At 43.0% G+C, this 13,285-nt stretch overlaps 1 protein-coding gene across 9 annotated transcripts in view; it reads right to left on the bottom strand.

The window, feature by feature from the left end:
- The window catches only part of NOX4 (NADPH oxidase 4), a 135,751-nt gene that overhangs the window by 36,617 nt on the left and 85,849 nt on the right, over nt 1-13,285 (bottom strand). For 8 of the 9 annotated variants that reach the window (XR_010069866.1, XR_010069865.1, XM_063325157.1 and 5 more), the window contains one exon: nt 3,118-3,237. Coding sequence is in view for 6 of the 9 variants with exons in the window: in XM_063325157.1 (XP_063181227.1) it covers nt 3,118-3,237 (120 nt within the window). In the remaining 3 variants the exon portion in view is untranslated. Of the gene's footprint in view, nt 1-3,117; nt 3,238-13,285 lie in introns of those variants that run through there. The other variant, XR_010069867.1, reaches the window with a different exon arrangement.

Here is a 13,285-nt window from a genome sequence, read left to right as displayed (position 1 = left end):
GGTTTATAAAGCGACCCGTAAGAAGAAAATATTGACAAATGCAATAATGTCAGGACTTAATTCTGCCTTTATATGTGAAAGGCTCTGGTTGATTATAATTAATACTCTAGCAAAATCACAAAGACCCAATCCAATCAGAGCTCCATTGTGTTAGAGAACTGTGTGATGTACTACAGTCCTCAGAAAATGCCAGTGGGGAAAGTGCAGTCGTGGCCAGATTCTGACGCTGTATTTAGAAAAACAGGACTCTCATGTCAGAATTCTAATACAAATAAAACACAAATATAGCACAAAGGACTGTAACGAACTGGGAAAGAAAACAGAAGTGAAAAAAAATCTTGATGATTAATGAGTTCAAACAAAGTCCAAATATCCGTGAAGTATCTTCTTACTTAGCCAGTGCTGTTTTCTGTTGTTCTGATCACTGAAATAGCCAGTGCACAGACTGTTTCCTCCTTTTCCTCCTAAAATAACTTTCAGATAGAGAAGGCCATAGCCTGTCAACTTCAAACACTTGTCCCAGGAGCCAACCACAGTTGAAAAGCTTCATGATACATCTCGCCATCCATTGTTTCAAACTCTAGGGTTGCTGGCATATCCACCTCATATACATATCTGTATGGACAGATCTACCGTAGTGGTGACAGATCTACTGTAGTGGTGACAGATCTACTGTAGTGGTGACAGATCTACCTTGGCAGTGACTCCAACCAACCGTCTTACCTGCCCATACCCCAGCCTGCACTGTAAGCCCGAGGAACAAGGATGGAGACGTTCTCAGCAGCATGTAGGGGCCGAGAACTCACCTTCCATGTAAACTCCCCATAGAGAGAAAAAAAGTGCTTTAAGACTGGAGAATATAGTGACTTTCAAGTGCTGATTTCAGGTTTTTGTGTTTGTAAACTGTTGACCTGCAGAGCAGGATTTCCTCCACCTTTTTCTGACTGCCTATGCTAAGACAAGCCCTTAGGAAGGGTCACAATCTGGTCAGATGTGACAAGATAACTATAAGCAGTAGCAAGGAAAATAAGTGCCTTTCACCATAAAAAAAGGATAAATGAAGAGAAAAATGCGAGGCATTTTGTATTAAACTGCTGTAGCTCGGTAACAAAACACCACCCTCGGTGATGAAACACTGGAGCTGGACAAAGAGGCCGGGCTGCAAGACTTCGTGGAACAAGTCAAGCATAGCGGTAAAACAGCACCTCGGACACACACGCTTGTGTCTCCCTCCAGCAGGATCTATCATGCAATAAAGGTGCAATCCCCCGCTACAGCCAAATCCACACGTATATAACACTCCTTGTGCCCTTCTATGTTACCGCTGCCCAAAATAACAGCCGTTATTTACAGACCAGTCCGCACGAAAACCACTAGCTTTCCTTAAAGGAAGTTACACTTTCTTAAAAATAGGGCACAGGGTTCAACAGTTAAGTGGAGGGAAGGGCAGGAGCAGGAATTAACTTGTGTACACACAATGCAACCGAGGAGGAAACAAAATGACTACATCGACGGGCTTCTGATCTCCCCCAGACCTGCGTGTCCTCGACACAAGAGGACCGGCCCCGCTGCTCTGCAGAGCTGGCGTCGTAAGGCAGTTGGCGTGTTCGCACCTGCCAATTTCTGCTTCTAAGCCAGGGCAAAGACAACAGGCAGATCACCCACTGAACAAGTGCTCTGCTGGTGCTTAAATACTGAGAAGGAAAGCAGGCTGCTACTTTTTCCCAGAGCCCCAGAGTGGTTCCCCTGTACAGCGTTACAGCGCACAAGGGGAAGATCGGCCACAAAGGCAACTTGGAAGCCCATTTATGGCTTTAGCCAGATAAACGGACATTGCAAAAGCTTTTGGACACTAACCTTCTATGGCAATGTCTGTGCAGCTTCCCACAGCCTCTGATAACACACTGGTAGAGGCAAACATCTCGTTCCCTGCTGGTGGCCCATCATTATCATCTGTGACATTTTCGCTAAGCACTGTCAAGGGTAATCTGTCACGAGGAAAACGGTCACCTCATCCACCTGGGCCCCAGGCCTTCATCAAAAACGTACCCTCTTTTTGAGAGGATGATCAATACACTCTCAGGAAAAGAAAATGAGGGAGACCAAGACGGTCTTTGAGGGCTGCAGCACTATGAGACAGGTGGGGCTGATAATTTTCAGAAGTGCTCAGCACTGTCGGGTCCAGCCCCAATCAAGGTCAGAAGAACGTGCACAGCATCTAAATTCTGGGCTTTAACTTCACTTTGGAGTCAGAGCTGGCCACTGGCATCTTAGAACAAACGCTTCAGTTGTGCGTTGTAAAACCCTCCCAAAGCCAGCTAGCCTTTCGACACCTCAGGGAGGGTTTGCTGCTTTGGTTGGCTGTTTATACAATGCCTGTGAAACAGGCGCTTAACCTCTGACTGGAGCTCTTACCCAATAACCTAGCAAAAAAAAAAAAAATAAAAATCAATAGCAATCATAAAAACAAGCCTATTTCACACAGCGTAAGATTTGGTGGGAACCGTGTTGCCAATGTGACAGAGAAACAAGAGGTGAAAGGTTTGGGCTGAACTGAATGTCCCAGGATTTAAATTAAATTAAAAAAAAAAAAAAAAGAGAGAAACAAAACAAAAAAAAAGTAAAGAAAAAGGCATACCTAAAACTTAAACTTCTCAAATAGAGTTTAACATCTGAATCCCTTTCGTTTAAAACCTTAAGCATACACATCTACAGAAGACACACTTCCAGCAGAAGGACTCACGACTTCCCGGCTCTCAAAAACTCCCTACCACAGTCCACAGCCTCATCTAAGCTGGGACCAGGGGAACGAGTCTAGCTGTGGGGCTGTGACTACGTTAATCACCGGCCAGGCTGGTGGCAGCAGAGGAAGGTTAGTGACACTGTCCCCGCTCAGGTGCATCACTGGCACAACTCTGCCACAACTCTTTGGGTTATAAAGCCTGTACGTGATGATTTATGCTCTTCAGAGGACATCCCAGTCCTCCACCTCTCTCCAAGGAATCATTCACTTATGTTAAGCTAATGGAAGTTTTTAAATACTCTGAAAGTCTTTCTGACATGCACTGCTACGGTAAATTGGGGGGAAATAGCTTTAAAAGGCTTAAGCTGACTTACAGCAGCGTGTTGAGCACTGATGCGAATGGTGTAACTCCAATACCTCCAGCCACACAGAGGCTGACCTCGTAGTTCAGGGATTCCTCAAAGGGACTTCCAAAGGGTCCATCCACATACAGTCTGCAGAAAAAGCAAAAAGAGCACTTTTAGAGAAAGCTGCTAAAATCAGAGAAGAGAGGAAAAGAAACATGGGCTGGAATTAACATCCTACAAAGAATTTGTTTCAATTTTTTATTAGTCTTGGGATGCAGAATATGAAAATCTTTTTCCTGGAAAGCTTTACATGGAGAGAAACCAACGTACAAATGGTATGAAAACCTGTTATGTGAAATCTCTTGGCACATTCCATGATTAGAGAAGCCATTTTTTAATCAAACTGGTGGAAGTAACTATATTTTGAGTGACCTTTGTGTCTGATATCAGAGGGTAAAGGAAGTGTTGCACTGGAAACCAGAACAACTCGGTGGGTCCTAAGCAGAAAGAGGCCTCGGCCAGCCCTGCCTAGGAGGTTTACCTCGCGAACAGCAGAAACAGCTGAGATGCACAAAGGGATACAAAAATCTGTTTTTCATGGCTCCTCTTAATGCTTTTCATGGGCCTCCGGGGAATAAAGAAGAGGTGACACATATCCAGTGTGAGCAAGTGAGCAAGGGGAACAAACTAACATCTATCCACGACTTCACTTCACATCCAGACCCTTGGGAATGTGATCTATCCCAGTCATACCGGATAACTGAAAAGAGGCAAAAACTACAGAGTTTACTTCTTTGACTCATGTCTCATAGTCTTACAGCAGTTTTGTCTACCTGCTTTTAAAGATCATTTAGGAGACTGAGTCCCATTTCAAACCCATTTTTAATATTTCAGATACTGCTGGAAAGTCAGTTGACTGATTTTAAAATGGGCTTTTAGGCATCTTCAAAAATTTGACCTCCAAATCTTTCCTACACTGATGAAAGTCTCAAAAAGGTCATCCATCGATAGCCTAAAATTTATTGGCAGTAATATCTCTAATAAAATCCGCATACCCCCTATTCTACTTATGCAATACCAACCTCCAGTAATAGATTCACCTTTAGAAACTATTATGAAGTACAACTTGTCAAGGTCCATTCTGCATACGAGTGACTCACTGACCACCCCATTTGAGGTAACCAGCGAATAAGCAAAGCGTGGTGGGGCCAGCACTGCATTCAGCAGCTCATTGATCAGGTATTTGCTCACAGCCAGCCTGACTGACTGACATCAGCTTCGGCCAGAGTCCACACAAAATCTCCAACATATATATTTTTACACACACACTCATACTGGTACCATTATGCAACTAAGCTAGGCATACTATTTGCCTGCTAAAAGGGCATAAGCTTCTCCTTTATACCATCAGCCAGAGAATTAAAGGCAGAGGAGACGTCTCTTTTCCCAGACAAAGTCTTCCAACCCTCATCTGATTCTTTCCTTTTGAGGGCTGGATCTTAGCCATAATTTAAGATCTCAGTGTGATCTTATTTCTATTTCTTTTAGTTTTGTGGTCTGACCCTTGGCATCTTGTCTTGTCAAGACAACATCTTGTCTGGGTGTCTTTGGCCAATATGGTCCTTTCTAGGAATTTCTTCCAGACCTCTGCTATTGCTGACATCTTGATGCCTCATACGTTAGGCGCCGCCTTCTACAGTGTCTTATCTAAACACAGATAAGCACCTACTTTCTGAGGGATCTGGAGGCAAACAGACTGATCCTTAGCTATGCCCTTTCTTATAAATTCATTTCTTGGCTTTTGGTGTCCTACCTGGAGAGAAAGGGAGAAGACACTGGGCCAGCCACCACCACCACCAGAAAGCACTGGAAGTGCTGTCAGTAGACGTTTTTACATAACCAAAATTCCTCACTGATATTCGTAACTAATCAATCTGCAACTCAAATATGCTTATTCTTATTTCTGTCTTCGTATCCTGAAGCCACTACAGTATTCCACAAACGCTCTCCTGGAGAATCTAAACGCTATCCAATGTCAGGTATGTTAGTACCAGCGGGATGGTAATACTAGAAAACCAAATTGACTTCTTACTTGGGACAGATAAACTGTTTTGCACAATGGGGACAAGAAAAACTTGACTGGACATGTGCATACAATATAAACAGAACTTTAAGTATCTTCTCATTAAATGTAGAGTTGAGTTGATGGTTGGACTCGATGATCCCAAGGGTCTTTTCCAACCTAAATGATTCTATGATTCTATGTTTCCTGTTAATAACACTTTATATGCCATTTCCTTAACCAGGGTTTATTTTCCACTAATGAAATGACACCACTGCTGTGCAGAGTGCAGCAGCAGCTACTTCAAGAGATCTTCTCCATGTTGCATGGTCATTTGACTGAGGAGGTAAAGGAGCATCTCTTATTTAAATAAGCAACAAGGGAAATGTAGAGAGGCAGGTCATTACTCTGAAATGAATCCAGCCCCGGGGACATTTTGAGAGAAGTCCACCAATGTTATAGGTCTCAGATACATATCTCAACAGAGATCTAATTTCAGGATACCAGTGTAGGGCAAAAAGAAAAAAAAAACAAACCAAAAGTCCACTGTCATTCCTGGCATACCTCTTATACATGTGCTACCCTAATCAGATCCTGCCTAGCTGCTGAAATCCGGAGAACCGCTCCTAAATATATGACGGGCATAATACAGGCCTGAAGAAAATTCCTTCCATTTTGCACAAGCAGCACCAACAAGCCAACATTTTGGGGGAAAAAAACCACAAGCAAACAAGACCAAAAAAAAACTAGCAAAGGAGTTTTTTCCAGAAATTACCACAGTGGATGCGATAATAGTCATATACCGTAGGGGTGCCACTGAGCAGAACTGCACTTACGCCTACTTGAGGACTATCTGGAGCACGGATGTATGTCTGATCTCAGAAGGAACTAAGCGATTCCTGGGAAGTCTGAGTTCCACTGAATACCACTGACATGATCAGGAATTTGTTCAACATGCAACACCAGATACAGTCACCGCAAACCAGTCAAGTATGGTGCATAATTCCATGCCAGAAATCCGAGAAGCAACCTTCAATTAAATATGTATTTTGGTCAGATTGCTCCAGTTTGTGTCCCATTAGCCCCATCTGGCTTGCGAAATATTTCTATCTGCCCACTGTGTCTTCCTCTGAGGGAGTAAGGAGCAGTTGTTTGGACAGCAAATGCAGTCAGAGGAGCCAAGGGCCTCCTGCTGTGCCTGCATGTGGCCCAGCACAGAACAGCCAGAAGTCACCGCTTCCAAGTGTGAGAAATGGGGGAAAAGCTGGAGAAATACTGCTACTGCATTAACCCACTCCGCAAGACTGCCTGAAAAGACTGATTCCAAGGATAACGTGACCTCCCTGGAAGATTTTGTTGGATGTCATAAACATGCACTATTTAATCCCATTTTACTATGGGGATAATTTATAACTAAAAGAAAAGTGTCTCTGATGCCCTGATGGAGGTGGTCAGTTAGGAACTGATCCTTCTTTTACTCAAGTCAGTGGCATTAAAAAAAACCCTCACGATGCTGCATAAAACAGCGCAGCGATTCAGCCATGGACTTTTGCAGAGATTATGCAACTTTCGCTTCCTGTCAACGTGTTCCTCCCTTCATTTGGTGGTACTGAAAAGTTTTGCATAAACGCAGTTCATTATTGCAAATGAAATCTCACAGCATTCAATAAAAAGACAGACAAGCCAAGGGGGGTAAGAGGACTTTCCGCTTCTTGAGTTGTGCCCCACATATACCACACTACCGTGCTATGGTCTCCTATCCCCCCGGCTTTAATTTAATTAACATGAAGGAAGGGAATGGAATTTTACTAAAAGTTTAGAAATTCCCCCTTCAGGCAAACTGATTCAAATAACGCGTTGTTCTTTTCACATGTATTCATTTCCAGCCTTAGGAGTGCTCTCAGTTATTCTGGCACAATGTCTCAGCTCACAAACAGAATATATCACAAAAAAATAGCGGAGCACATTATTAAAAAGCATCTTACAGATAGCTGGTGAACACATTTTCTATTTAAAGCACGCTTACATTCTACAGTACAGGGCTACGGAAATGTCCCCCCAGGACAGCTCGTTCCAGCGCTGGGCAATGCACCTGCACTAACGTGGGGCTGTCCCTAAACCAAGGGGCACTGTCCCAGGGACACGGGCAGCTGCACCGCTTTCGAGACCCACGTAGTCATCTTCCACAAGGAACTGCCTGGTGATGCCTGAGGGCACCTGCTCACACCTCCCTCAGACTTGGACCTCAGCGCCATGCTTTACTTCAGGGTGTATGTGCCCTTAGAAAAATTTAATACTTTTACTGTACTTCACTACCCAACTGTAAATGCTGATATTACATTTTTTTCCAGGCTCTCTGGGAGCTACTGTGAGACATTATCTGGGATATTAGTGGAGTAACAGATGGATACGGGAGTTAATTCAAGAGCTTGTAGGAAATTTTAATTAAAAAAGTATCAGCATTTGCAAGTTGAACAAAATGCTTGGATACCAAGTACTGCAAAGAGCACAGAAAGTGAAGTCATGGTCTGACTGAAGTTTGTGGCAAAACTCTTACCAATGTCAACAGAGTTGGGATTTCACCCGGCAGTATGAGATTTTATGCCCTTGGAGCAGTATTCAGTTTGTTACTGAGACCCAGGTGTGTGAGTGCACCGGGTCCCCGGCACAGGCAAAAGAGACGCAGTCGATACACTAAATGGAGCCTGGAGAGAGATTCAGGATGCGATGAACTGCCCTCTGTGTTTACTGACTGTACTGACTCAGTTCAAGACAGAGACTGGTGTCCCTCGGGAACGGCAGAACTGAGGTGGCACTAGACGCCTAGCCTGAGGCGCCCGATTGCAGACCTTGATATCCACTGAGATAATCAGAGCTTTGATACACAGCTCACACACAGACTCCTACCTTTAGATGGCTTCGGCTGGAGCCGAATCTCTGCCCTGATGAAAAGCCCGTGTCATTGACTTCAATAGGTTTTGGATAAATTTCTCCAAAATTACAATAAAACCAACACAACAACCCTTCTCCCACGCTCATTCTTCTCTTTAACTTACCCTGCCAAAACCACAGCTCGGTACTGCCACGATGGATACAGCCCGAGAACTCCACGGAACCAGCTGTCTGATGGCTGAAACAGTCTCCTGACGCTTTTCTGCTGCTGTAACTCTTACGCACCAGAGAGATGCCATCACCTCCCTCTGATAACCCACAGTACCAGCCTCCACCCCCACGCGATAAATATTCAAACAAGTGCCTTCATGTTCCTCCCACACTGCCCTTCATGCCTGGGAGGAAATCTCTGTAAACATCTGCAGAGCTATTTCATTATCTCCCTTCGAATTCCTGCTTAAGACTCCTCTTTCCTCTAATATCTAAAAAAACAATAAACCAGAAGCTGACAGTAGTGAGGCTGACAATGTGCTCGCCGCAGCTCAGTCATGTTCTGGCCCAGTGCTGTCTCACTGTTTCCCTGAATTTCGTTGTCTGATTGTATCCATCTGTTGTCTCCTGTTCTCCTAGTTTAAGTCGGTTTGGTCAGGACAGTCTCTCTGCTGCGTGGTTGCATGTACCAGGATGGCCTCCTGATGCATGACTGGTCCTTCAGGCACCAGGATAATACAGAGAAACGAAGAATTACTGGAAACCATCCAAATCTGAAACTTAGAAGCAATCCTTCATGCGGTAGGCTTGCAGAAAGCAAAACTGACTACAGAAGTGTTCCAGACCACTTTGGAGTCCAAGGCTGAATTCACAGTTTTCAGTAAAGACCTAGTTACAACAAATTACACAGTTTTATTTTTCAAAGAAGCTGCACTTACTACTATCGATGATTTTTCAAATATTTTCTGCAACAAAAATCAAGACAGTCACTTCATCTTTTGAAGTCCATGTATGACACTTCATGTCATTATTTAAACCTCAATTACTAGGTGTATGCTCTGACGTTATTTTTCCAGAAGGCTTGTGATTATTGCCAGCATTTCAGTACCAACAGCCTTTTCCAGACGAAGAACCACCACTGAACAAAGCACATCACCCTTGGTCTGTATGGATTTCCGAAACTACAGTGGCTTGCAAGGTTTAAAAGTGTAACACAATGTGACATCTGGCATGTGAGATCAGAGATTCCCATGTGTTCTCCTGACATTGTGAAGGATGATGTTTTCATTAAAGAAAACAGCGGCTCCTTAGACGAGAAAGCCTGCAAAACCCAGTGGGTCCAATTAACTTTATATACCATTTTGCGCGAGACTGCAGTGTTATGATTCTAATTCAGATTTCATTAGGTATCCTCTCCTTTTTTTAACAGCTTGAGTTTAATTTCTGATTGATTATTCATATTTTTTCCTTTCAACTTCAAACGTATTCTTTCGGTATGTACTAGAGCTTGCAGAAGTTTCCTTCTCTCTTCCACAGAAGCTGTTTGCTTTATGAGTTGGTGGAATATCCAATTATAACAACGTGGATGGCTCAAAACCCTATAGAATCAATTAGCAACAGCTTTTCTTCTCACAGGAACATGCCAAATTATCATTATTTTTAAAATTGTAGAAAAGCCATCGGTTTTAGTACATCTCAGTTCCACTTATTTCTCCCTGGCTGAGCAAAACAAAACAAAATCACCCGTTCTTCAGCTTACTGTACTCTCAAAGGCCCAGAGATGACTGAGGAAGAATTTCCATTTCTACAACATCCTTAGCAAGAGAAAATATGCCGAAGGCATGATGACAAGGGCAAGAGAGTGGAAAAGCAGAGCAGGCACCTGCGTTTTCATGGATAAGGCTCGTTCTGTAAACCCTGAACTGAGATCCATGGTTTTCCATGAGACATAGTGCCAGTTCAAGGAGAAGAAGATCCCACTGGAGTACGCCGGAGCACTAAAGCAGCGAACGTTGTACCATAACCTATGGTGAGCTGGCCTTGTTACAGAGGAGTGAAGAGGATGGTGAAGGAGGAGAAAAGAACCTCATAACTATGAAGGAAAATTTCAAAAAGGCATAGAAATAGAACATGCACTGAAGGCCACAGAAAAGAGACTTGCACAACTGATGGACACCCTTGTAAGCATGGCTCTTCCTTGTTCAGGACTCCTAGGGCAATCTGAAGGTAAATTCTCAGATCAAGTTCATTTTCCTCAGAATTGAATAAAACTGTCTAAATATTGCCCAAATTACTTATGGGGAGCCCATATTTCTTATTACTCATTGCTGACTATCATAAGAGAAAAGCAACAGTTTAGACCATTCACTTCATTAAAAAGGTCTGTAAAACCACTACGAGAACTATAATCAAGTATAATTATGTATTCAGACAACTTTGTTCTCTGAAAGTACATGTACTTTCTGTACCAAATTCTTGGGTCAATATTCTTAATTAATGTTGCATTAATTCTTTTCCATGGCGGCCTTTCTACTGTCATTTTTATAAAATGTTTCCAAAATGTATTCCTGTGATTAAGGATCACATATAATTTATTTTATTATAACAAGAAATCCAATTTGCCACTTATTTCCTTACCAATTACAGTATCTATTTTGTGAAGTGCCTTGCCTCTCTGTAAACTTGTCTCCCGCCAATTTTGCCACAGCTAATAAAGTAAAAGAAGAGTATTTGTAATGACCGCACCGCCTGTTGTAACTTGCCTCTTGAAAATTTAGTTTGTTACACCATTCAGTGATAAGATGCTGCAGATCAGCGACCACAAGTGGGTTGAGCGTGTTGACCATGTTTCTCCACAACTCATTCGCTGTCACAGTAGTCATCTGTCCACCTCACTGCAAACAGTATTTCTGCTTTAGAGTAATCCACTTCCGTATTTGACCTGTTCTCTCTTCCAGTATTTACAGGAAGCTTTTTCTTGCCTATGCTGTTCCCTTTGGTGGTCGTCTCAGAGCTGCCATCTGGCAGACAGCATGGGTCCTTCTCACAAACAGTGCTGATATTAGCACCGAGCCCTCTTCCTCACTTGGTAAACTATATCCACTAAGACAGGATATCCCTCCTCTCCGTGTCACTGGAAATACCTGCAGCAGCCGTACCTCGGGGTACCACTGGGGTACCTGAAGCAACTGAAGTACAGTGATGCAACCGAATTGCAGATTGCGGATGTCAATTCAAATTTTCCACCCCTCCAGTTATTACATATTAACCAGCACCGGAGGTCTAATGCAGTTCCCTCAGCCAGCGTGTAGATATTTTCAAGTTAAGTAAAAAAAAAGTCTACGTGGGAGTTTAGGACTTGGGAAAGCCTGACGGGTAGTACATATATGAGGTATACTGGTTGTTCCCCTGGAAGCCACTTTGCACTTACAAATATATTCGGCGGCATAGTAGGCTTTCCTGGTCAAGCTCCAATAATACACCTTAAGGCTGGAGAAAGAAAAGTTGGCACCTGCTGACAAATCCCAAGGATGACAAGTGCAGAAATCAAAATCCTAGCTATGTATCTGCAGAAACAAGAGAGGAGGAGAGAAGCAGCTGACGAGAGCACTGGAAGACGTAGCTGGCAGCAGATCAATCTGAAGACAAGGCCAGGCACAGTATGATGCCCTCCAAAGGCAGCCCGCTCGGGATTTTTGGACAGATTAAGTAGGGATGAAGAATTCAAAATGAAGAGAATAAGAAGAAAAAACAAAGACAGAAAAATCACAACAATTTCTGCAGTTGGAATGAAGTAGTCAATCCTGCAGTAAAATGGGATCCTGCATATACAGTAAACCTAAGCACAAATATGATACCTAAAATATAACAAACTCCCAAGAAAAAATTGCTATATCTGGATCCCACTACTGTATTCTTTTCTGTCTTAGGGTGGACATTGGGTAAGCAAAGTGATTTGGTCCAGTCACAAGCCCATCTTCTCTCTAGAGAATTCTCGTTGTAAGGAAATGTCTCTCACAGCTACGCTTCCTTTAAGGAAAGATGCTTTCCGTGACCCTCACATCCTACACAGGCTGGGGAATGTGCCTATATGTGCCCTTTTATTTGCTTTTATTTCCCTTTTATTTATTATTTCACATTATTTGCTTCATGAAGTAAATAATTACTGGTTTGGGGGGTTGTAAAATATCTTTGCTTGAACTTAGCTGCCAGGAAGCCTAGAAAGAAATTCTCTAAAAATCGCTCAGACAGTTGAGGAGTGATGTCTGCGAGACAATGAGGAGGCAACTACAAATGGCTTCCAGCTGTTCTGCGATGGTCAGACAAGCTCATTTCCTTAGGCAGACAGCCTCTTATCTGGAAAGTGATATGGAAAACTGGCAAGGCCAAAATGGAAAGAACACCTGCTGAACACTATAGTAAACCATACACAGTTGCAGTAAAACGGCAGATTAAGGATGAGATCATCCAGCTTGGAGAAGGAATTTCTGAAGTCAACGTAAGTCTATAGATGAGTCCGCACATAGACTCGCAGGCAGAAGCTTATCAAGCTACCAGAGAATATACTGCATTACATCACAGATGAGCTCAATCCAGCCCTGACCATCTTGACCTCTTCATTGATTTTCTCTGAATATGCTCCAACTTCTTATTTCAAGTTCTGTTTTTTGGAGTGAACGGCCTATTACTGTCTGTAGTACTTGAATTTCAGTCCTGCCAAGGCTCTATATAATGGCATCATTATTCGTAGGTGGTAGTGTCATCATTAGTACCTTTTTAGACGTACAAATATGCCTCTGTACAGCCCTTTGGCCTCTTGGGTTATTCAAAATTAAGAATTTTTCATGCCTTGAATTTTTAAATTCCTTCAAGCTCTTACCTTTCTTGTGTTGTAAGACTAACAATGATAACAGAAAGTCTTATTTTTAGCATTTCTATGAGTTTTAAGAACCTGGGAGAAAACAGGTGACCCTGAACGAGACAGTTAAGAAGTGACTTGGTGAGACACAGAGGGAGAGGACTAGTGTTTAAGTAATTCAAATATATAACTTCTCTGCTAACCCTTCCCACCGTTACTTGTCATAAATACCCTGAGGGTTACAACCCACTGGGTGTGAAACACTGCTGGAGGGCAAGGTGATTATAAGGCACTGAAGAGGATAGAGGCTGGACATCACAGCAGAATACATCTAGACAGAGTCAGGGTCTAAGCCGAAGGGGGTCTTCCTGTAGGTCCAATACCGGTTCCTG

This window comes from Chroicocephalus ridibundus, chromosome 1, assembly GCF_963924245.1.
Source record: "Chroicocephalus ridibundus chromosome 1, bChrRid1.1, whole genome shotgun sequence".
In the NCBI taxonomy this organism is placed as follows: domain Eukaryota; kingdom Metazoa; phylum Chordata; class Aves; order Charadriiformes; family Laridae; genus Chroicocephalus; species Chroicocephalus ridibundus.
Note: the sequence above shows the minus strand (reverse complement) of the source record. Positions and strands in the feature narration are given on the sequence as shown.